The 25,454-nt window shown below is 47.9% G+C and overlaps 1 protein-coding gene across 3 annotated transcripts in view; it reads left to right on the top strand.

Annotated features, from left to right (window-relative positions):
- Positions 1-25,454, top strand: part of TANC2 (tetratricopeptide repeat, ankyrin repeat and coiled-coil containing 2) — a gene marked incomplete at both ends in the record, with an annotated part of 215,383 nt that overhangs the window by 59,697 nt on the left and 130,232 nt on the right. Inside the window, one exon of one of the 3 annotated variants that reach the window (XM_082494743.1) lies at positions 25,180-25,290. The exons of the other annotated variants lie outside the window; for them this stretch is intronic. Coding sequence (XP_082350869.1) covers positions 25,180-25,290 — 111 coding nt within the window. The remainder of the gene's footprint in view (positions 1-25,179; positions 25,291-25,454) is intronic. 3 annotated transcript variants of the gene reach the window in all.

The raw sequence follows: 25,454 nt of genomic DNA, 5'->3' as shown, positions 1-25,454 counted from the left end.
ACTATTCCCTATCATCTGTCTCTCTTATTTACTACTAATCTGAGAGATTTAAAAAGCAAAAAAAGAAAATCCCTCAGCTGCAGAAGGAGATGGCTGTTGAACGACCATTTACTATATCAGCAAATAAAAGGGTTTTCTTTTTTTTTTTTTTTTTTTTTTTTCCCTGGGGGACATCAATTGGCAGTTTGTAAAGACCCTCCTCATTTTTATTCTGTGGTAAAACAGCATGGCCTGTACAATAAAGAAAATTTGGAGTTAATATTAGATTTGCGAAGACAAATTCCCAGCCTTGCACTGTTGGTTGATGTCTTTCTCCCCAGTTTCACCCAAAACCCCTCTCTGATTTTCCAGAAGCCTTGTAAGTGCCATCGTAGCGTACCCAAAATCTGGTAGAACGGATAAGCAACGTGGTTCAGAAATCTTTGTGTGACTGTGGGAGTTTTTGGATCAAAATAAGCCGCAGTCTGACGGCAAATGCCCGCAGACGTTTCGTAAGGTCTCGCTGGCCGCGGTGGTTTCCTCTTCTGCTCTGTCTGGTCGTCCTGTCCAGTTGTTCCTCCTGCACAATAACGGCAGTGATCCCTCTGGAACGGGGCTGAGGGTGGTTCTGGGAAACCGAAGTATTACAAAGAGAGGCTTTTGTCCGTCTGACAGTTGCCACATGGATTTTTCAAAGCGACCTTCAGAGCATAGAAAATTGTTGAGAAATTATCCAATTGTAGGGGCTTTTTCATGCTGTTTGCTTCTTACATACATTTGTGTGTGACTAACCCATTCATGTCATCATTCCCATATCTGTGGAGTGGTCGGATAGCGGAATGGTACCGTTTCTTACATAAAACCCTTTGTTGTCTCTTTTTTTTTTTTTTATTTTTTTTTTATTACTAAAGATTTAATTTCTAAGACCGTTTGCAACAAAACGTGACTGTACCAACTTCTGGATTTACGCTTTCTGGAATTCTTTGGGGATGAAAATTTAAATACAGAACAACTTTTTAGGCTCTTCGCAAGGTGATCTGCTCGCATCGGAGGGACGAAGTATGTTGGGTCGTTCTGGCTCCGGATCCGTACGCTCCGGTGTAGTAGAGCGGATTTGTCAGCTCCCACGGGCAGCGGCAAGCAGGTCCCGAGATGGGCCCTTCTCATGGGCATCGGGGGGTGGCACCATAACGGGGGTTCGCTTGGCCCTTTGAAAAGGAGAAGAAACCTGGGTGATGCAGAGACACCCGCCCCACAGAAACTGCACTGCTGTTTGCTCATTTATTCATCTGTCTAGTTGTTCATAATATAATCTCTTAAAGTTCTTAACCTGTCGGGTTTGTAAACAAGTCGCCTTTTCATCCACGGCCGAGGCCAAGCGTCCGCTTTCGGCAAAAGGCCGTAGGGAGCGCGTTACGCGGCGCGGGAGGTTTCTGTGCGGAGGAACTGAGGTCACTCGCCAAGGTGCCGGTGTGCGGAGGCTTGGCTGGACTCGCAGGCTGATAAACGCTCCCAAACGGGTGCAGTTTGCACTCTGCTGCGTAGTCCGGTGATGAAGAAAACCTGAGGCCATTGTGGCTCTAAAAGGTGAAGTAGTATTAAGCACACGCGATGCGCTCTCCCTCTCCTGCCTCTGTAACCCGTTGTTTGGCGGTGGCTACGGACGTATTTTAGATCAGCGCGTTCAACCTCCGTTTATGCCGTCTCATAATTATTTTTTTTATAACAACAGTGGCTCTATTACCAAGTGTAATGTGAAAAATACATAATAAAAAGAAAAAAAAAAAAAAAAAGAGAAAAGACCCCCTACCAGCCCAGGATAAATATGTAGAAGACACCATTTTGATTTCTATCTGGAATAAAATCAGCACTTTAGAAGTTCCCGTGCTTACTGCACAGGGAGAGCAACCGTTTTCAAAAGCGGTGGGTTAAATATTCCACTGTACATCAAAAGTGTATCACCGATGCCTCAAAGCCACGGCTGCGATGGAAATAAGGCAGTTGCATTGTACACCTTCGTTCGGGAGAGCGCTTATGGAGATGGCTGTGTCTAAGAGCTGTCCTGAATCGATGCCAACAGCAGTACCCGGCGTTGGATTAGGTTAAAAGATGAGATATTGGGCCGAAAGATTCGGCTACTGATGCTCCATCCTCTTACTGTGGAGCCCACCACGCGCAAAGGGTTTGCACAAAGCCCTGTGCCGCACCTAACTGTTAATTTGCATGCTGTAAATTTACATGCGCAGGGATAATTTTATTCATCGCTCTGGTGGGCTATTTCTATTTTTTTCTATGGAATGACAGATTGGAAGCTTTGGGATTCGCTCACAAAGAGCATGTGTGTGTGAGGGCCCATGCACAGGGGGAGGAGGGGAGAAGATGATCAAGAAATTTAGGAAATAAATCATGTTTTTCTAAAAGTGGCGTAGATGTTTGGGTTTGGATTCTCAAAGGCCTCGTTCCTCCTATATCCAGTGCGAATTAGATGCTTCGGCATCTTTGAAGATGTGGGCCCGAGGACTCGGTTGCATTGCAAATCCTCCGCTTTGAGGACGTTCCTGCCTTGTGCTTTGGGAATGTGGGAACTTTCCCTAAGAATAAACTTCATAGGAACGAGCAGGACTGTTCCCAGGTGTATTCGGGCCGTTAATAGCATCCTCTTTCCTAAAGGAAACACGTACTCTTTCACTGGATCCTTCGGAGATGGGGAGAGCAGAGCTAAGCCGGGTGGAGACTCGCTCCTCTGTGTGACACCAGGGAGAACCCACCACCGCGGTTCTCCACCCCCCCCTGGAGCCAGCCGGGCTGGGGACACCCGCGGGCGATGTCCCCTCTGCCACCGTCACCCGTGTCATTCGTAGTGTTGGGTCTTGTCATCGCCCCGTCCCTCTGCGTCCTCCTTTGTGTCCCTCGGGAACAGCCATGAGCGTTGCGGTTTCTTCCTTCTCTGGGCCTTTAGCAAATGGTTAAATATTCTTGATGGTAATCGCAATTGTGCGACTAAACCAGCCGAGATCTCTCTGGTTGAAAACTCTTAATTCCTGATGACAAACCCGGATTAATAATTGCAGCCCTCTGGGACTTCTTATTCTCTCAGAGTAGTGCACCGTCTCAGCCGGGGGGAGCGGGAGAGGTGCCGGGGCAGCTGCGGTAGGAGCGGAGTGTTGGGAGACGCTGGTCCTGCGCCGGTACGGGTTTGTTCAAATAAAACGGGGTAAGAAATGGAAAGGACTTCTAAAAGTTTGAATTGCGATGGCTGAGCAAAGTCTTCGGAACTACAGCGTTGTGTCGGCTTTTGGTGAAATAGCTGCAGCCCTCTTGATGGCGGTCCGTTAACGAGCTGAGCTCACGCGTTAAGTGAAGAGCATCTGTTGATGGTGCGAAATAAGGTGGTTCGGTCCCTCCTGTGTTACACGGACAGAAACCTTGGTCTCGTCGTCGCCGCCTTGCTGCGGCAGCTGTCGGTAGGGGCTGGCTTTCACCGCGCTGCTTTACCTGGAGATGCTTTCGGGGCACCGCCAGCCTTGGCGGCACAGCAGCGCCCGGTGGAGAGGTTAATTTGGGGATATTTTCCTCTCTGGGGGAGGAGTGGCTGGATCTCTGGTCGGTGGCAGTGCCGCTCAGGCAGTCAGCCACCTGATGGTGCTGCAGTTTGGTTCATCTCGGGCTCGCTGCCGTGAAGACGGAGCTTCTCACCTGCATGGAGCCGCCTGGTGTCTGTGGGTCTCGTCGGTACCGCGTTTTTCGCGGACGTTAGTTTGGGTCCTCGTTAGCATCCTTACTTAATAATTTCAATTATTTCAATTTAAATTATTGGAAAGCGCTGCAAAATCGTGTTGTTTTGTTGTGTTGCGGTACGGTGTTCCCAATGCAAACGTGTCGCGGACTGACGTGATTGTGGGTGTGATGGTTTGTGCCGACTGCTTCGGTCTGAACAATGAAACCTGTATCCAGCCGAGGAGAAGGGGATGCTGCAGCTTTAAAGCATCCAAGGGCTTACAGCCTTTTAGTATAAATTGTTCCCAGAATCCATGTCACAACTCCTTATATGGTGCTGCTTTTTTTCTCTTAGTTGCCATGACAACAGCAGCACTGCACCATTCATCAGCTCTGGTCCTGGGCTGCATCGCCAGCCCTTCGCCTTACTCCGAAATGTTCAGGAGAGCATCCGTGAATCATTCACTCCGGTATACTGCACCATTATTCACCTATTCTTTCGGCAGTTGGCTCTAACAAAAGGGCAAATTAAACTGCGCCATAGAAAGAAACTGTAAAAATACTTCATTCTGCCCCCGAGGGAGGCGTTTAGTCTACATTTGCTGCGGCATTCGGGAAGGAAAGGCTCTCTAACGCCGAGAGACTTAACGAAGAGAGAAGGCTCTGTGTCTGTAAGCTTTTCCGAAATCGCCTTGGAGCCTGCTCCCGGGAGACGGAGAAGATGCAGAAGTGATGCTCGTTAGGGGCAGTAGGCGCCGCAGGGAGACGGTGGTTGTGCTTTTGGGAACGGAGCTTGACATCAGCAGCGGGAGGTGGCACCTGTAACATCATCCTGACGTTGTGAGCAGCAATATGGAGCTGGCGCTGGGGAGAGGTGGGCGCCGGAGGAGGATCTTTGCTGAAGTGCTGCTCTGAAGGCATCGTACCCGTCAGTTAAGGGGTTCGCCGGCTCCTGCCGCCAGCCCGCACGCTGGCGGGTGGCGGGGGGGGAAGACAAAGCCGTGTGAGTATTTGGGCAATTTGTCTTGCATGGACTTGGATTTAAATCGCGTTAGGCGTTCCTTGGCCTCCTCTAACTCTGCGGGAAATCGCCGTGGAATGGGGATTGTGGTGCTCCCCGTTTCCAAGGAAGCCATTAGAAGGTTCTCAGTGTGGGTGAGGGCTGTGCTGCTTGGGTTGGTTTCCTTTTAGTTGTTGCAATACTTTTACATAATCCGAGTTTGTCTCCTGCCTGCTCGGGTGTGCACAATTTCACATGCGAAAATGAACGCGCCGTGAAAAAATTCCACTCTTCAGCCTCGCTACGACAGACCTGCCGAGGAGTGGGTTAAAAATTAGTACAGGTAGCACGAGTGTTTTCTTTCGAAAATGTTAGAACAATGGGATGGAGATGAGGTTTTCCTTTTGTATTGCCAAATGACCGCAGATGAGGTCGGAGCGGATTGTAGAACCCCCCGTGTGCTGGGGGAGAGGTGTTTGCTTCTCTCTAAAAGAGTGAGATTTTTAATTCAATGCTACTGGAAGAAATACAAACATATAACCGCTCATTTTCAAGGCGGAATTTGAGGAAGAGCCTACTGCTCGCGTTGCAGCTGATTTTTGAGGGTCGTTGTGCTTAAAATTGTTGGTGTCGGAACAGACTTTCGTCCTTTTTAGCTATTTTTATATCAAGCTGTGTGCAGTGTGCTTGCGTTTCTTTTTATTGCTTTCGTTAACTGTCATACTGTCAGCGTGACATTGATCTGAAATTCCTGTTTTTCGTGTAGGAGTGGAGGCTGGGTTGGAGGCCCACTCCTGCATTTCTGAACTGCACAGGAATGACAAGGACTGAGTTATCTCCAAAGTGCCGCTCGATGCCGGGGGGGGGGGGGGAGGGGGGTTCAAGATGCGTAATTTTTTTTTTTTTTTTTTTCTAGGCAGAATTCATTTTCCATTTGATTTTCCCTGGTGCGTTGCGATCCGTGGCTATCCAGAGGTTTAACACAAGTAGAAAACTTGGATTTTTGTCAGAGTTCTTGAGTTGTCCCTATTAAAAAATGGTGTAAAACACACTCGCGCATACACCCACCCACACACCATTTCAGTGTGGTTTTGGCACCTGCGTTTTCAGTCCTGTCTTGTGCCCTGGTGTGGCAGCCCTGATGTCTCCAGCCATGAAACCTGCTGGAGGAGGAGCATCCTCTTTCCTTTACAAAGACGTATGCTGAATCTTTCCCCCCCCCCCCCCCCACCCCCCCCCCCCCCCCCGTTGTGTCAATCCTTACTGTTCATTTTTGGGATGCTTCATCCCTCCTTTTTGGACTTGTGATTTGTTTTGACAGGAGTATACTTAAATGGGAACCGACTGGGCTTGCAGAAATAGAGCGGGTGGATGAATGGGTCTCTCCGCGTACCCACATGTGTACATTTATCTTTATTAAACGAACATACTTCTCTGTGTGAAATTGGTACGTTTCCCACTTAATTTTTTGTGGGCTCCAAAACTCTTCCTGAAATTTATACGGATAAATAGTATGTCTATTTAGAACTTTTGGGATTAAACCGAGTCCTGCGTAGAGGGCTTTCGTTGGAGGCCTGTCAGACTTGCGCCATGTCTGCGTTAATGGCAGGGTAGTTTGGATGTGACTTTTATTTTTAAATGGAGGGAAGGAAAAAAATGGCATATCATATTTACTGGCTTTTGAAAGTCACTAGCCAGTTTTAGCATGGATTTTCCCAAATGCCGCTTACAAGACGAACCCTATTCTGTCATGTTTTGACACACAACTGCCTTCCATATTGACAGAATAGAAATTGTAATAGAGATACGCAGAAAATGCCACGTGCTTTCCCTTCGTGTTTGGGTGGGAGATGGCCCGCGGAACCCTCACAATTTGTTCTTCCCCAGCATTTTGGGTTGGTTTTTTTTTTTTTTTTTTGTTTTTTTTTTTTTTTTTTTGCACTGAGGCTGTTTAACTGCTCAGACCTGCAGAGGATGGAGTAAACATGTCGCTGGGAAAAGGTGGCAATAGCTTTTCATTTCAGAGGTTTGGGTACACGCTTAAACAAAGGGAGAACCCCGGAGGTTTATGTTTAGCGCAGATAATGTTAAAAAGACAAATGAAATAGCCCGGAACCTCCATGGCTTTTCAGAAGCTCAGAGCTACAAGTCTGTCCTTATTTCACACTGGTGCTGCACAAAATGGAGCATCTGTCACGATTACACTTCTGGTGTGTGAGAATTTTAATTTTTAGACATAGCGAAGAGGTTTCTATAGCAAGAGAAGGTGGTGTAGGAAGCCTTCTGTGGAGTTAAATCAGGCCATTGCTCTTCCCTTCGCTACATCTTTCCTCCTCCCGCTCCCGGAGTGTGCCCTCAAAGATGTTCTGTGCGCTTGATGGTGCCACTCCTTGCGAGCAGCGGGGCTTCACGGGACGCTCTCTTTTGGAGTGAGCCCTCATCTCCAGCTGGGCTCCTTCTCTTCCAATCCTTTCCTACTTTTATAACAACGAGATGACGTGTTTTGGGAACTCTTCTTCCTGTGTCCTGCGTGATCCCGCTGGGTTATTGGGTTGGATTACTTGTCCGAAGACTGACCGTTACTATTGCAAAAGTTAATTTTGGCTGCAGTCTCTAGCTGGTTGCCTCGAGTGGCGTAGGAAGCTCTGGTCAGGCTCATCAAGACTCTCAGCGTTATCGCCAAGTTTGGAGTGATGCCATGTATTAGAAGTTCTGGCAGCACGCGTATGGCATTATGACGGGGTCACATACTGCTGAGCTGCACCTGAGTTTTCATCACAGACCCCCGAGCAGTGCCTCAAACAGACAGAAGGTTGAGAACGGAGGTTGATCCATGGCTCTGGACCACTGCTTTGGTGCTTGCTGTCTCTTTCCTTGCTCTGTGGCGACTTCCCTTGAGGAGGTGTTGGCACTGTGTAATTCCATTCCTGGATATGTTGCTGATTTAACCGCATGCATAGGATTTGGAGTTGTAGCAGAGATGTCTTTGGCCCAACGTTCAAGCTGTATTCCTATATACCTTCATGCCTTCTGCAAACAGAAGCCTTTCCCAAAAGTTCTTGTACCTCAAAATATTGCATGAGTATCATCCATCGCTCTTCCATTAAGAAATAACACAGTTTGTTATAAAGGTACGGTTCTTGATGATTTTTTTTTCTGAGTAGATAATGTGTGTATACATTTCTAAATGAGCTGCTTTCTTATTCCAGCATCAGCTTTTTTTAGCGGTTAAAGAATAGCCCTCCAGGTACCCAGGCTGCTGCAGTACAGCTACAGCTGATGGGTCTGAGATTTTTATGCTCCACGTGGAGATGGGCCATTTTGTTTCCGTCAACAAAGAATAAATATCCTACAGCTAAATGAAATGAGAAATTAACCCAAACTGTTTTGAAATTGAAGGGGAAAAAAGAGCAAAACAAGTCTTTGTTTCCAGTGTTTATTTGGTTGAAGTACCTTTGTATTTATTAACCCAGATATATGAGCAACCTGGGCTGGGGGGAGGTGTCCCTGCCCAGGGCAGGGGGTTGGAACGAGATGATCTTCAAGGTCCCTTCCAACCTCAACCATTCTACGATTCTGTGATTTAGGGTCCTGACATGTGTCATGCTGTAACTGAAGGCCATGCAGCCTGGGAACATTAGTCTTGGAGATCTCCTTCATCACATCTCATGGGACCCACAGGTCAGGTCTGTGTCGGTCACGGTCAGGACTTGGCTGGGGCTTGGGATGGGCTGCCCGAGTGCCTGTTCCCGTGGGACTTTGTACCATGCAGGCGCTGAGACTCAGATGAGCTGGTGGGTACCAACTTGGCTGAAGATTGCAAAGCAAGGCCAAGTGCAAGGTCCCGCATGTGGGTTGGGGCGATCCCAAGCACAACTCCAGGCTGGGTGGAGAATGGCTGGAGAGCAGCCCTGAGGAGAAGGCCCTGGGGGTGTTGGTGGGTGAGAAGCTCAACATGAGCCGGCAATGTGTGATCGCAGCTCAGAAAGCCACTGGCACGCTGGGCTTCATCCCCCGCAGCGTGGCCAGCAGGGCGAGGGGGGGATTGTGCCCCTCTGCTGCGCTCTGCTCTGGGGAGACCCCCCCGCAGTGCTGCCTCCAGCTCGTGGGGTCCCAACAGCAGAAGGCCCCGGAGCTGTCGGAGCGGGGCCAGAGGAGGCCCCGGAGCTGCTGGGAGGGCTGGAGCCCCTCTGCTGGGAGGACGGGCTGGGAGAGGTGGGGGGGGGTCAGCCTGGAGAAGAGAAGGCTCCGGGGAGACCTTAGAGCCCCTTCCAGTGCCTAAAGGGGCTCCAGGAGAGCTGGGGAGGGACTCTGGATCAGGGAGGGGAGCCATGAGGCGAGGGGGAACAGTTTTATACTGAAGAAGAGGAGATTGAGATGAGATATGAGGAAGAAATTCCTGACTGTGCGGGCAGTGAGCCCCCGGTGCAGGTTGCCCTGAGCAGCTGTGGCTGCCCCATCCCTGGAGGTGTTCAAGGCCAGGTTGGACGGGGCTGGGAGCAACCTGGGCTGGGGGGAGGTGGCCCTGCCCAGGGCAGGGGGTGGCACTGGGTGGCCTTTAAGGTCCCTTCCGACCCAAAGCGTTCTGTGATTCTAAACAAGGGCCTGGTTTCACCAGGTGGGTTGCTGTGGGCTTGTTTGAAGGAGCTCCGTCTCTGGGAGCAGTGGCAGACAGCGTTGGGCCTGGTGCCTCACCAGCTGCTACTTTAGGTCTTGACAGTCAGTTGTTCTTCAGTCTTTTTTAAAACCCACAGTTAGGATTTCTTTGTCTTCTCCCTCCCTCCTCCATATCCCCAGTTAGAAAAGATACTTTAGGAACCGTGTTCCTAAATCAGCCTGGTTATATAGGCAAGAGGCATGGAAATGGGAGACGAAAATTTTCTGAAATATTAGAACATTTCTAAAAGCTTTTCTGTTTTACACAAGAGAAATGAGCGACGTGGATCCGTACCTGTTGCTGGTACTGCTCTGGAAAAGAGACAGATTCTTGCTGCCCACTTAATCCGAGGGCAGGTTGCGTAAGGGATGAGAATGAATAACTCCACATTGTCTTCTAGTAGAGGAATCGCTGCTACAGAACATATGGGCTGAGTTTTATCTTGTACCGTGTTTGCAAAAAGTTTATATTTGGACAGAAGGCATTTATGCGTGTATAAATACATTGTTGTGCTGAAACATTCTTTCTGATTGCCAAATACCCAGCGCCGCTATGAAATAACCACCTAAACATCGCACATTTGATTTGTTTATACACACAGGATTAAATTTCTGCTTTCACATTTGCATCAAACGAGTACTTAGTATGTAGCATTGTATTATAGGGGGATTTCAGAAATAAGTGGGTTTGCACTATAAATATTCCATTGCATGACAATCGTGCGGTTGTAACTCAGCTTCGTGTCAGGTTTCCTCTGAAGCTGTAGTGCCCTTTGTTTTACAATGTCAGATACTTTAAAATTTAAGCAGAGGAAACGTATGGGTCAGCTTTTTGTAAATCTGAATGGGCAGATGCTAATTTAAACCTAACATTGTTCTCTCCCGGTGTTTTAAAATTTCACCTCTTAAGAAAAACAAAGACTTGTTTATGTACCTTTGTGTTCAGCAGGATGCGTTGGAGTATCGCGTTAGTTCATGCAGAGGTGAACGATCTGGAGCATTGCTTGCTCTCCTGCATTCTTCTGGCTTTGCCTGGTTTCTTCTTGTACAGCGTTTCTGTTATTTTTCTCCATAAATGTAACCTAGGCAATTTTTTTGTATACGGATTCCCATCTACCCCGTTTCTTTAGGAAGCAAGAATTGTAGAAAGAGTTTCTTTCTGTTCAGTGGTAGAGTCTTTCAGATCGAGATCTATTTAGACAAGTTGGTGGTTTAAGTTCTTTGTGGTTTTTTTTTTGCTATAAGAATGTCCAATTTTCTGTTTAATGAGTATGTGACTACAGAGAATGGTTTCTGAGTGAATTTAAACAGCCCCTTAAACTTCAGCTTTTGTCAAAGGTTTGTGTCTTTATTTCAATGAAGGAAAAAAAAACCCAAAAAACAAACCTAAACACATTGCTTTCTGCAATTCTTCCTAGGGCGTGCTTTGAAATTTCTAGAAGCAGTTTGAGCAGGTGAATAAGCTTGTCCAGCACTAAGTTCATGTTACTGTTGCTTTTATGAGCAATGTAAATCTAAAGGAGCTATACCAAAAAGAGAGTCAACCCAACCTCTTGCCAGGCTGAGCTTCTACTGTAAATGCATATTTATGAACCAACCAGTTGCTTTTGTAAACAGAACTAAATGCAAAAAAACTATCCAGCTTTAACGAACCAATAAACGGTCCCCCTCCAGAAAAAAACCCCACCCCTATGTTTAAATAAAGTATGATGAGTACTGTAATTCTGTATGTCCTGAACTATTAAATTATGATTAGCAATGCTGTTCGCGTTGATGCTAATAATCGATAGCTGGGGAAGCTTTCACACTGTCACACCTAACTGGAAGATTTTCCAGCCATGAATACAAAAAACACGGAGGAATTTTTGTAGATGTGCCCCAGGGCGTTGCACCAACCAACATTGCTGTAGAGAAGGTTGGTACCGCAAGAGTGGGGGTTTTCCTGTTGTCTCAGCAGTGGTTTTTTGGAGCTTTTGTATTGAATTTCCGTCTCTTTTTGTCTTTTCTGATTCTGCAAAGTATCAAACCTGCTTAGAGGGTCCGAAAGAGGACTGTAAAGGCAGCTCGCCTGGCTGGCTTCTCCTCATCTGCTGTGGCCTCCTCAAGATGGGCAAGAGGGGGGTGAGCAGCAGAGGTGTGGTGTCAGGGGGTGGCTGGAAGACGTGAGGAGGTGGGACAGCGATCAGATACCGTGACAGCAGGACAGGGAGAACGTGTAGATGGGAAAAATGAAGCTTCAATTCAGCGGGGGGGGGGGGGGGGGGGGGGGGGGGGGGGAAGAGTGCTCAATTTGACAAAGGATAAAGGGAAAAAGGGGAGATAAGGGCGCTGAAGATGCCGAGAGGAGCCGAGGCAGGTGCGAGCGGGGATAAGGCAGCGCTCCTGAGGCAGGTTACGAAACACGTGTTTGTTCTGGGAGCTGCCTTTGTGGAAAATAGCACACTTGGAGCTTGCAGAGGAGCGAGAATGTCTTTGATCCTTTCATTGGAACGCCCTACTTTAACACTTCTGCGAAGGGCAGGAACATCGCTCGGCTGAAGAAGGAGGAGCAGCCGCCGTGCCCGGTGTCACCAGCAGCTCTTCAGCCGCTGGAGCTGCTTTAAAAATCTCTACCAAACGGAGCTTGAGTCTTGTCTCGGGCACACAAATGGCACCTGTGGCTGTATTCTGTGAAATCAGCCACCGCGCGGGTGTAGACCCAGGGACGGATGGATGGTGCCTCGCGGGGGCAGCTGTGGTCCTGCCTGTCTGTGGTGAAGAGGCCTTGGTTTGGTAGCGTTTGCAGGTTGTAGAAAGTTGAAACTTGGAATTTCTACAAGGTTTTCCTCTGCAAAGATGAAGCCAGGCTTAGGAGAATACAGTTTTTTTACCCTGTTATACTTTTCTTTTTATCTTCTCAGTCATGGAAGTGAGTAGGTGTAAGTGAGAAAATGTTTTTTGAAGGCACCTCACCACGTTGGTGTGTTTCTTTCAAGAAATGGTCACAGAATCACAGCATCCCTGACTGGTCATGGTGGGAAGGGCCCTCTGGAGCCCCCCCAGTGCCACCCCCCGCCAGAGCAGGGGCACCTCCAGCAGTGGCACAGGACACATCCAGGCGGGCTTGGAATGGCTCCAGAGGGGGAGACTCCCCCCCTCTCTGGGCAGCTGTGCCAGTGCTCTGCCGCCCGCACAGGAGAGAAGTCCCTCCTCAGGTTGAGATGGAACTTCCTCTGCTCCAGTTTGTGCCCGTTCCCTCTTGTCCCGTCACTGGGCACCACTGAACACAGACCGTTCCCACCCCCCGGCACCCTCCCTTTGGGGATTGATAAGCGTTGATAAGATCCTCCCTTAGTCTTCTCTAGGTGAAAAAGCCCCACGTGCCTCAGCCTTTCCTCATCTTTGTAGCCCTTTGCTGGACCCTTCTTGGCCACCAGGGCACGTGGCTGGCTCACTGCCCTTGTTGCATGCCATGACTGTTGCTTCTCCAGCTCTGAGATGAGCACTGGGAGCACTGCCCTCCCAGCAGAGTTAACTCGATTTTCACTTAAAGGACTAGACAGCACCTGGTCCTTCGTGGGCCGTCCCGCTGCTGTGGCAGGAGGCACGTGCCACCGAAGCCTCCTGGAGATTGTTTGGTTTAAAAATCCCATCACAGAGAGGCGTTGCTCTCCTGGGTCCGCCTGCGCCCTTACAGAGGCAGGTCCGGTTGGTCGGCTTCAGCTCTCCGTGCGCGCACGAATAATCGCATGTTCATTAGATACTGTAAGGAAATCATCTAGGCATGCCGTGTTTCCTTGTCCCTGTTCCTCTGCGGAAGGGAAGGCTGATGAGCAGTCATCTCTTCTCAGAACAGAAAGTTCTAACAGCTCGTTTACTTCTACAAGTAAATAAAGAATTTTAAAAGCAAAGAATAAATTACTGAAAACTAGAAGTGGTTGAATGGTAGTGATTTCCTTAGGTAAAAAGCCACCTCGTAAACACAGCATAATGCAGTTTTTCAAGTGTTAACAAACAAGTTCAGCTAATTCAGGCTTGTGTCTTGCCAGATAAGCAGCTTCATTTGAAGGATGTAATATTCCGTGAAGCTCCTACCAGCAAAAAATATGGATCCTAAATACAGTTCTGTATCAATTGAACAATTATGCTTCCACGTCAGTGTAATTACAGGTCTGCCTTTATCAGCTAAACCAACTAAATTAGTTTTAGCATAGCGGAATTTGAATGACTGATGCATAAATAAAATCACCTTATCTATTCGCATCTTTTGCCTTCATTTTAAGTGCTGTTATCAAGTAATGAGTTTATATGAGCTTGTATGCTCTGTAGTCCCGGTCCTAAACAATGGTGTACTGTACAGCGAACAGGATCCAGACCCGTATGTGCCTTACCGTGGAGTTACTCGGGCGCTGAATGGCAGGTGTTCCACAATTTAGCCTTATTGCAGATACAATATCTTGGTGTGATCTTAAGGATACGGTGGGAGAACGAATTAGATTTTGTTTGTGGGCAACTTAGCCGTACTCCCGGCCTTGGCCCCTGCCGCTTCTGTTCACCTTCAGTTGGGCTGTATGATGTGACGCCCACCTTTGAGCCTTCTTGGCTGCTTGTGAAACACCTGAAACAGCTGTCGTGCAGCAGTGGCTAGAGGGAGTAATTCCTTGTCGTTGTTCCTTTTCAGACCCCTTGCAAGCTTAGGGCAGTGTTTAGTTTTTTACCGCTATGTTAACAGAGGAGCGCTCAAATTCGGAACAGCCCGACCTCCCGGGCAGCCCCAGCAGAGACAGCGGGTACCGACCTCATCGGTGCGGAGCCTGCAAAGGAGGAGCGGAGGAGGGAAGACTGAGGGGGGATCTCATCAACGCTTATCAGTCCCCAAAGGGAGGGTGCCGGGGGGTGGGAACAGTCTTTGTTCAGTGGTGCCCAGTGACGGGACAAGAGGGAACGGGCACAAACTGGAGCAGAGGAAGTTCCATGTGAACCTGAGGAGGGACTTCTCTCCTGTGTGGGCGGCAGAGCACTGGCAGAGGCTGCCCAGAGAGGGGGGGAGTCTCCCCCTCTGGAGCCATTCCAAACCCGCCTGGAGGTGTCCTGTGCCACTGCTGGAGGTGCCCCTGCTCTGGCGGGGGGTGGCACTGGGGGGGCTCCAGAGGGCCCTTCCCACCCCGACCAGTCTGGGATGCTGTAATGCCGCAGCGGTGGGGCTGGCGCGGGAGGCAGCAGTGGTCGAGCAGGTCCTGAAAGCAAACTCAGACACAGCAGGAGGACCAGGAGGTGCTCGAGGGTGGGATTACTGTCTTTGCTGCGTAACCTCTTGTTCATAACTTGCTTAACACCAGGTGGCTGAGAGGTGGTTATTACGGTGTCAGGTCCTCAAAAGGGCTCCAGGGGAGCTCTGGGAGACAACAGACCTGTTGGCCTGATGTCCATATGGAACAAGTCAGTTGGAAGTGGTCTGAAGGGCAGGGCTAATGCTCACCTGGGTAAAGAGAATATATTAGGGAAAAGTTACCGTGACGTTAGGCTCCGCCAGTCTGTGGGGATGTCCTTGGAAGAATCATCGCTGATGCAGAGGGGAATCCAAGTTGATGGTTTCCCGGAGCTTTCAGAAATGAGATCAGCAGTGCAAAAGCGGAAAGCGTTTTTTCAAGCTGTGTAGTGAGTTTGCGGGAAGCTGTGCCGCGAGGCCTCGGGAATGCCGAAAACCCATCTCCAAAAGTGACTGGTTATATTAATGGAAGATGAACGAGTTGCGGGCTTTGGGGGATGCCACCTCTGGCTCAACATCCCGGCATCGCAACGTGCGAGAGACTGCGCAGCGCTCTCATCCTCCTCCTTCCCGTGCTCCTTCCCGGCCGTCGTGTGTTCCCTGCTAGAGACGGGCTCAGGAACCCCCCGCTCCCTTCTCCCGGGCGGGATGGCGGTCCCGGAACACACCGTTTCCTGAGCAAGCACTAGAAAAAATAACGTTGGTGTAATATAGGGGAGGAGAACAGCAATTCTGAACGCTTCCTAGTTTAATGTGGCTTCACAGCTACGCGTTGTGATTCCGATTTTATTGTAGTCAGATCTCAGTGTAAATAAAAATAAAAGTAAAAAAAAATAATTAAGAGCTGTGCAGAAGAGGAAAACATACACTTCTGGGAAGATCAGCCTTATTTTGGAAGGGGTTCTGTTGCACTTGCTCTTTTTTTCTGTGGGAAGAATCTTCAATTAAATATATTTTCTTTTTGCCTAATGACTTGAGATAAATCGAGCGATGTTAAATGTTCAGACGGGTTTCTACAGCCTGACAGGTTCAACATGAACAATTTAAAAAAGCCCCATAAAAAAAGCGCCTCTTGTTGGGGACACTGCAGCAACCGGGTGCTTTTTCCTGAGATCTGTCTTACAATCAGCTTCATACGGAAAAGAGGAAAATGTATTTGCTTCAGTAGTTGTTTAATTAGTTTGTGATTTCTCTCATGAAAGTTTATCTTGAAATCTGAGCATTGTCTTTTGATGAGTTGGGCTTTATGTTTAGAAAATGGTGAAATGGTTTCTTTCTAACCAGCAAATTAACGGGGTCACCTATAATTTGACTAAAGTGACCAAGCTCTTTGCCGCTTTCTTTGGATTAATTGGCCTTCACAGTATATCCAGATATTCTTGACAGCTTTTCTCGTTTTTACTGCCAGCGTAATATTGGAGTCACTGAATTGCTGAAAGAAGAGCTCCAGGATAGCAGGAGATTGAATGGGAATAACGCGATTCAGCACTCATGTTTGGTTGCGCTCTCCTCTCATCTGTTTTAAATTTAACATTTAATGAAATAAAACTGTTGGGAAAAAGGATGTGAGGGGGGTGAGGAACGCTTTCCCCTCCAGCTCTACCCTGTCCCGTTTGTGCCATTTGGGAGGATTCGTTGGGTATTTGAGCAGATCTTCCGTAAGCTCAGAATTTTGATGACGTGATTTCACCCTGTCGTCCCAGGTCTTCATTCACTCTGGGTTTTTTTTCAGTGTAGCCAAAGTCTGAAACTTGAAAAGGAAAACTGACTGCAATAGAAATTTATGAAAAATGTCAGTGGGGGAATTGGTTATTTTCGTAACAGGCTGACTTAGAAAGCTGGAGCAAGCGGTGCTGACTTGCTCTCTCTTCTTTCATCCTCCTCCTCTTATACACAAGTTTCTACCTTGAGTCACACATGAGGAATTTCTTCTGAAAGAGGCAATTTTGAAAGACTTCAGAAGATGCTGAAAAGAAGAATTTTAGATGGGAAATGACGTGGAGAAGTCTACGACTGTGACACAGCTCCGAGGAGTCAAAAACAATTTGACAAGTTTGAGCGGAAAGATGAAAGTACCGTATCCTCCTCCTGCCACGTCTATATGTTAATTAAATAACTGGCTTCTCCTCAAAGCCGTCTCCCCTACGGGGATAAAGACGTTTTGGCAGTCCACGTTGGAAATAAACTTATCTACGGGGAAAGAGAGATTTTTTTTTTTTTTTTTTTTTTTCCCTTTCTGGGATCATTAATAGGAGCAACTTTTTTCCTTGCCAGAGTATTCCAGGCAGCAGCTGCTCAACAGCTCCGTGCTGGGATGCTCCCACTGGTCTGACCCAAAACTAAACCGCTTGGGCTGACCCAGGAGAGGGCTGCTTTGCTGTCTGTTGTCCCCAGCAGTGATAAGTTTGATAACAAATTGCTATTCCGTTTACTCAAAACGGCAGAAAATAGTTGCATGCTAATAAGCAAACTGGGAATTGAGCTAAAATTCTTTCTGGCAGCGCGGACTGCATACAGGTTAGTATTTTAGGCGGCATTATTTTCTTTTGGAATATGCCAATTTATTGCAAACATCATTATACGAGCCATTATTGAACACTTCACACAGCAATCTGTGTTATTTTATTCTGTATATATGTAAAATACATATAAGCCTTTCAAAACCAAGTTATTTTCTCCCTTGAAAATTGATTAGGAGTGCCTATTCGTGCAGAAGGCGATTGCGATCAATTACTTGTTTTTATTTGGGAGAGGCGGTAATAATTTAAGAAAGATGAGTTAGAATTTGATTTAATTTAAATACTTTTTCAGAAGGCTCATTCCTTTCTGGTGTCACCGAACACCTTTGTGTGCCACGACCGCCGTGGCTTGCTGGTGTCGCCTGTGCCGTGTCCGGAGCTCTTCAGCTGGAGAGAGGCACAGAGGCGAAGTAATTTTCCCGTAGGTCTCTGTGGTCCCACAAGATTGAGACTCCACTCCCCCAGAGAAGGTTATTCCTCATTTTCACAAAAATCATTTCAGAAGCAATAGGCAAAATAGGCAAAACCTTCATGTTTACTGACCTCTTTCAGTTTAAAGAATATTTTGATTAAGAGAGTTTTTGATTTTTTTTTTTTTTTTTTTACTCTTCCTTTGATAGATTTTACCTCTCCTTTCCCATTGCTTTACTTCCATGACCAGCTCGCTGGACTCTCTTCCTGTTTTTTTTTGGTTTGGTTTTTTTTTTTTTTTTTTTTTTTTTCTCTATTCCTCTTTCCACCTTCATTTCCTTCAATTTTCTTGTTTTAGGAGCTTATCTCCTAAACTAAACATGTTTTCTGAAAGTTTTGGAACAAGCACGGTGTTTCCAGACACCACATTGTTCTCGCTACTTGTATGTTCTGCCCTACCCACGATGCTGCGATAACCCGGTGATGAAAGGAGAGGGGCTTTAAAACGTAATTAAAAAAGCTTTTATACTCTCACATAACAGAAGGGAAAAAAAACGCGAGTGGTACACAATGGTTTCTGTAAAATAATGCTGGATTATCTAAAGAAGGATGTTAACCTGCAGTGTCACTATTTTAATTGTAATGATTTTTTTTTTTTTTTTTTTAATTTATACCTAAAAATCCTAATTGCGCATAGCTGGCATATTAGTGCCACAGCAAAAATAATCATGTGGTCTGTAATTTTCTCTTACCTCAGCAAAATAAAGACTCATTTGGGATCAGAGGCAGCGCCGAAAGCTGCATCTCTCGTGTTTTGGGTGTAGTCCAGCTGTGTTGAATCTGACAGTTATTCGTTCCAGGAGCTCCGTGGATCAATAGCACTGCAGCACTTAAAACATTTTAAGACGAGGGAGACTTCAATAAAGTCTACTCTGCGCAGCGTTACGTAGCCGTTGGGCAGGTTCCAGCACGTGAGTCAGCCTTTGGCACGGCGCCGTCCGTCGTTATTAGCTATAGGTGGGGAAGGGATGATGCGCAAAGCGCCCACTTCTGCTCTCTTTAAATACCAATTTCCAAAGTTTGCTTTTCAAACCGGTGCTCCGGCTCTTCCCAGCGCAGCCTGACTTGGGCGGGATTTTGTAAAAGCTTGTGCTTTTGGGGGGTTTCTCCGTGCAGAATTTGTTATAATATTGCGCTTACAATATTCACAAATACAATGTTTTAAGTGCAAAATTCAGCTCCTCTATGGCTGAACCAGTGGCCAGAGATGGGTGTGCGGGACACAGAGAGTGGCTCGCGCGGTGCTGTCATAGGTGACACTTTTTCAGCCTGTGATAAAACCAGTATTTTTATGCAAAGTTAGCAAATTTCATGAGTTCATCCTCTTCTGGCAGAGGAAGGCTCAAAGCAGAGCTGAAATGCAGCTGTACTTGTGTGTAAGGCAGAGAGACGACAAAAACTGGGGCGAAAAGCTGATTTTGAGCCGAGCTCCTTGGCCGGACCCTGCCCCGTGGAGAGGGTGGCGAGAGCTGAGGCATGTGGCCACGCTGGGTTGTGTTGATAGCGATGACGCGTGGGAGCGTGCGTAACAGGAAGCTGTAGTGGTGGGTGTTCACGTGGTTCAGGGCTCCGTAACGTACATTCCTCTAACGCTCGTGAGGAGCCGATACAGGGAGAGGCTCTCAGCTGCCCTGGGATGGTCAGTCCAGTGTTTGTGCACCAGTACAGGCTGGGGGCTGACCTCCCGGAGAGCAGCTCTGTGCAAAGGGACCTGGGAGTCCTGGTGGACAATGGGATGTCCATGAGGCAGCAATGTGCCCTGGTGGCCAAGAAGGCCAATGGCATCCTGGGGGGCATCAAGCAGAGCGTGGCCAGCGGGGCGAGGGAGGTCATCCTCCCCCTCTGCTCTGCCCTGGGGAGGCCACATCTGGAGTGCTGTGTCCAGTTCGGGGCTCCCCGGGTCAAGAGGGACAGGGAACTGCTGGAGAGGGTCCAGCAAAGGGCTGCGGAGATGATGAGGGGAGTGGAGCATCTCTCTGATGAGGACAGGATGAGGCACGTGGGGCTTTGCAGTCTGGAGAAGAGAAGACTGAGGGGGGATCTTATCAACGCTTATCAATCCCCAAAGGGCGGGTGCTGGGGGGTGGGAACAGTCTTTGTTCAGTGGTGCCCAGTGACGGGACAAGAGGGACCGGGCACAAACTGGAGCAGAGGAAGTTCCATCTGAACCTGAGGAGGGACTTCTCTCCTGTGCGGGCGGCAGAGCACTGGCACAGCTGCCCAGAGAGGGGGGGAGTCTCCCCCTCTGGAGCCTTTCCAAACCCGCCTGGACGTGTCCTGTGCCACTGCTGGAGGTGCCCCTGCTCTGGCGGGGGGTGGCACTGGGGGGGCTCCAGAGGGACCTTCCAGCCCTGACTGCTGTGAAAGAGAGTCCGTGTTTCCTCCAGCATCTTCCTTGTCCGTAGGTAGATTGGGGGTTTGTCTGTCTATATGGGCGTATGCACACACACACAGACGTACAGGTGTATGTATCTTGTAGTCAAACCGTGGAATGAGTTCAGATCTACTGAAATTGCTGCCTGGAAGAACGCTTTGTCAGTCAGATCATTAGATGTTAATAACCCTTTTTTAGTGAAACACTCCTTTCAGAGCTGAAACTGAATTTAGTAGATGAAGCCTCTTGCTAATCCATGATAATTTCCTTTTGTCAATGCCTTTTAATCTAAAGAAAACCTTTTTTTTTAATTAAAGCACTAACTTGTCTATAAATTATGTGACATTATGAAATGGCAACATAGAAGATGCAGTAGCGTTAGGAAGCTCAATAGGCTGAACTAGAACACGGTGCTAATGGAGATAAAGTGATGACTCTGAAAGAATAAACACATCCTGGTTATTCTTTGGTTTGTTTTTGTTTGGTGGTAGATTAGATGCTTGGCGCTGGTCGCAAACAGCACCACAGTTGACCTCAGTGCTCCACAGGGATGTACAGAAGGATAACCCGTCGACAGCTCCTGATGTTTGAAGTGTTTTCGGTGTCGGAGGGGCCGCGCAGCTCTGCCGTGGTTCCGGCCTCGGGAACGAGAGCTTCAGGGGTAACTGGTGCGGGCGTACAAGTTTGAGGAATATTATGAATTGGGCTGATGGTTTCTGTTTCTCAGGTGGGCATGCTTTCCAAATACATTTTTTAAAGAGACTTTTAAAAAACCTCTGCAGGCTGCTTGACTGTGTGGCTTCTCATACAGTATTTTCCCCAATTTTAGTTTGATGGGGCTTTACTGCGGTCCTGTGCATCTGTGCTAGGTACATGTTTGCTTATAAATGCTTTTTAATTCGTTCCTGGCTGTAGTGTTAGGTGACGAGATTATTTCTCTTCTGTCATTGGAGAAGAGCAAACGGAGCATCTCCCATCTCCGCTGACGAAGCAGCGTTGGGGGTGGTCGGCCACTCTCTGCGCTGCAGCCGCTGCATCTCCCGTGGCACAGCTCTTCTGGTAGGGGAGGCCGCCTCCGGGTTAATAATCAGTAGGCAATCCCAAATCCCAGATAACAGAATCCGTCCCTTTTTAGAAGGGCGGTTTCTCTCAAACACACGTTTGTTTTTTTTTTTTCCGAAATTTTACAACTAGTTTAGACTCCTGTCTCTTTTGGAGACCGGGATTCAGTCATTAGTGACAGCATTGTACTTCCAGCATCCGTGTGGATAGTAAGGAGAATTAGCACAGAAACCAAGAAGCAAATAATTTATATCTTCGTCCCCGCTGGAAGATAGACCACCTGCTGCAGAAAGTGTCAGAAACGAGGCAGCTAATTAAACTTTCCGAATGCCTGCCCTGGTAATTGTTTTGCATTACGTGTTTAATTCCTACCCTAGAATTACCGTCGCTTTCCTCGCGCAGGAAAAGTCGCTGTCAAAGTCAAATGAGAATTTTATTTGAACTGAAGGAAGGATTTTCAGTTTAGCTCTACTGGCTTGGATACCGACGGGGGTTCGTCTCGCTAAGAACTGCCCCCAAAAGGGCAGTATTTGTTTTAAATAACTTCCCTAGCTGTTTAAATTTCATTTCCTACATTAGTAGCAGTGAGTCTCATATGTCGCCAGTGTCATGTTTGTCATCGGGCTCTTGGCAGGACAGCAGCCCCTTGGGCGTGCGTCCAGCCCGGGCCACTGCCATCGGCCCCCGGGCCATGGGCCCCCACCGGCTGGTGGCACCCGGGTGCCGGGGTTGTGACTGCGGGCTGGCTGTGACCGGGGTGGCTTTCCGAATTAAGTGTGCGTTTGGCAGTTCTGGAACGATGGCGTTAGTAACTACTAACCTCTTCATTGAAATTCCTTATATTTTTATAACTGGTTATTTGCAAATATGCCTTTTTTCCGGTAGGTTTGGAAGAAGTACTGTTCTCTGCTCAAAAAGTAGCATTTGTGTCACCAGGAAGGGCTGTTTCAATGCTTTTTAACGCCAAGAGCTGCCCTGTTTCGTACGGAAAAATCTTATAAGAAATAAGAGGCCTAATGGACAGAAGCGGGTATAGAATACTTCAAATAATTATTTTCCTGCTTTTGTTAGTTTTTATAGTACGCGCCATACTCATCCCATGAGTTGGATGGCAGGATTTGCCCGTGCTCACGGGAGCTGTGAGGACATAGGCAAGCTGTTGTGCGTGGAAAGTCACTTACATAAAGAGATCAGTGTTATCCTTTAACGGTTGGCTAAAAAATGGCAAAACAGATTTCTGAATTTATGGCGTTTCCATTTGTTATTTATTCCAGTAGAAAACTAATGCCCAAATATGTATCTGTCAGGATAATCTTCATTTGGACGGGAGTCAGGAGCGCTTAATTCTTTTACGTGAAAATCCTCCTTTCGTGTAATCGGGTTACAGATGAGTTAGGAGGGCTTTTTGTCTTTTTCAGGTTCAGAATATCGGGAATAAAAGAAACTTTGCTGTGTAGCTTTTTCCCGATCTGCTGTTACACTGAGATGATTATATTGACTTGAGCCTTTTAAAGTAAACTGTTTTCTCTAAGTCATGTTGACATCGCGTGTCTTGCCCGGTGGTAACACGCATTTTTAAGACTGAAGTCATGCATTTTAGGGAATAAAACCAGAAATACTGTAAAATGACATGTATGACTAAACTGGCAGGACAGTGAGAACTCACCATGTTTCTGATAGGAAGTTCTTCATTGTCCTCGAAAGGAAAATAGGTGGTCAACTTGGTGAATCCACGCGCTGATGGCTTCTGCTCTCTGGAGAAGGCAGGAGGTAATCGGGCGAGCACCAGGAGTTTTGCAGAAATAAAAGCCACTCCGAAGCGGAGATTGCCGCCTTCGCCCCTTGCGGGTGGGAGCTGACCAGTTGGGTGCCGGTCTGTGGGAACAGGCAGATTCTGCGTCTCCGGCGGCCCTGAGTCCGCACCACAAGCGGCGGAGTCGGGACCATCGGCCCACGCGTGGTCAGATGTCTCCTTCCCCCATGGGATGGTCACTGAGGTCATCTCAGGTGCAAAGCCTTCTACTGACGAGCCCCTTCCAGCCGTTCCCATCCCTTGAGCTGGGAGAACCGTGTTCGCTCTGTGTTGCCCAACAAAACGAGCGTTGCCCAGTGTCGCATCGCGTGATTTATGGTTCTAGCGTTAGCCAGAGATGTTGAAGAAAGAACAGACGAGCTATTTCTAATATACATCATGAAAATGGCTGTTACTGGGGCTGTGGTAAAACATTTGAATTAAACATATTTGTTAAAACTTCAGTCACAAATGAAATATTAGTAGATTGGCCTATGCAGAATTATTATTCTAAACAATTTTCATGCCGTAGTAATAATCGAATCAATATTGGCCTGTTTTCGTTACATCAGTATCTGGCACAAGATCGTTATTTCTGCAAATAATTTTTTCACTGCAGTTGGCGGCTTTGCGAGCCGACGGGGTGCATGTGTGGGGGGGCGTGGGGGGGTTGTTTTGGGGTGGGTTTTTATAATACAATTAACGAGCGGCTCGTGGCGTTAAGCATGAGGCTGTGTGTCTGAGCCGGGCTGGCGTCCGTCTGCTGCTCGTGCCGGTGGGACGTGGCGGGTCCGGGGGGAGAGGGGGCCCTGGGGCTGCCCCGTGTCTCCGGCGGCTCCCGCGTTCCTCCTGCCCGGCCCGGCTCGCGTTACCCCGGGCCCTGTGGGCTCTGGAAGGGAATGTGCCGTCAATACGGCTAATATTCATCCAGCAGTTTCTTCTGCGGAATGGTGGTGCCTTTTTTTCCCCCATCGGGTCGGATCGGATCTCCTGGGACGGATCGTTCGGGGAAAGGCTGGGTGCAGCGGGGGGCTGATTCCTTGGCTGTATTCCCCTTCTCAGGGACTTTCTATTGAAAAAAAACCCCCCAACTTTACCTCAGGTCCCTCCCCCCGCCCCTGTTAAAACTCCCCGTGGTGGTTTATGTGCCGGCCCAGGTCGCGGGAGCAGCGCGGAGCCTGTCTGGTTGCCCACCAGCGGCCCGGCTGGGCCTTTCCAGCCGCGGGGCCGGCGGGGCCTGCCTGCGGCCTCCTCGGGAGCCCCGCATTTATTGCAGCCGCGGAGGTCATCGTCCGACCTGCGGAGCTTTTACTGCGGGAGGTGCAGGAGAACAAACGTCCCGTCCCCATATCTTGAGTTTCAGATCCCAAATTTAATTTGCAGGAGAGAGAGCTATAAATCTAAATGAGGCACAAGGAATGGCGGCTGTTGCGGGTGAAGCGTGCCGACCCCCGCTGCCCTCTGCGGAGTGGCTTTTCGCATTAGCCCTCCGCTTTAATGGGCGTGTGAGTTTAACTTTGAAATGTAATATAATAACCCCTACGTATAACTTATTCACTGGTTCTATTTCTCTCGCCTGGCAGGAATATCTCTTTAAAAACGTATTAGCAAAAGTGTTTTGGTAATTATTTCGTTACAAACAAACATTGCGCAGAACTTTGTGTCTTTTCAAATTCAGACTGTTAAAATGTGGAAAACTCCAACTTCTCCGGCACTGCTGTTCGGTACTGCTTTGTTACAGACAGTTTTACCTTTTCCCTGTTCTTTATTTAAGTCTCTCGAATCTTTTCTGGATTTGTAAGGATAAAAGTGGAGTGCTCGTTTTTTGTCTTGGACGGCATTAGCTTTACTGTGATCTGTTGTGTTGAACAGCAAATCCGTTTGGTCAGACATTCGGAATGTTTTGAAACTGAAATTTTATGTTCAAAGGAAACAATTACTGAACACAGAATTTGTGAACTGACTTTAGATATTTATAGCTAAATATCTTAACCCTGATGGGCTCTGTGTACCTCCCCGTGATCTTGGCTTTTCTACAGTTGCTGAATCCAGGCCTGTTTGCTTCCTATAAAAAAAAACTGATTTAATAAAGTAGGAAAAAGGGAAGTGTTTAAGAGCATCAAGAATGTGCCTCAATGCTCGCTCACTTTCAAGTAAGGCTGTACAGTTTGAAAGTTTTAACAAGAGCCATCTCCTTTGTAAAGAATGCAGATAATTTTTTTTTTTTTTTTCTGGAAAAAAAAAAAAAAGGGGTAACCTGATATGAGTCTGACAGTGTCGTTTAGTTAAGTGCTTCCATCTGTTGCTTGCTATTTCCCTTACTCATGACCTCTCTTTCTCTCTCCCCCTCCTTCTCTTTAGCCCCTTTGAGGAAAGCAAAGTTTGTTGAGAGCCCTCGAATCCCCGAGTCTGAGCTGGGCTCGCCAACGCTTGCTTCGGCACAGAAACTGGACGTCGATGCCTACTGCCCCGGTAAGCTGCATGCAACGGCGCTGCGGTAAACGAGGGAGGACGGGCAATGTGGTAACGGCTCTGTCTTAGAGATGGTTGATTTGGACCTTCCCCAGCCACGTTGTATCGACTCGGAAACTCGAAGCAGTATTGCTTTCTGACCGATACCCGTTTACATTTGTCAC

Source organism: Vanellus vanellus (assembly GCF_965231255.1).
Source record: "Vanellus vanellus genome assembly, chromosome: 24".
NCBI classification, from domain to species: domain Eukaryota; kingdom Metazoa; phylum Chordata; class Aves; order Charadriiformes; family Charadriidae; genus Vanellus; species Vanellus vanellus.
The sequence above is the reverse complement of the archived record's forward strand: the minus strand, read 5'-3'. Positions and strand labels throughout refer to the sequence as shown.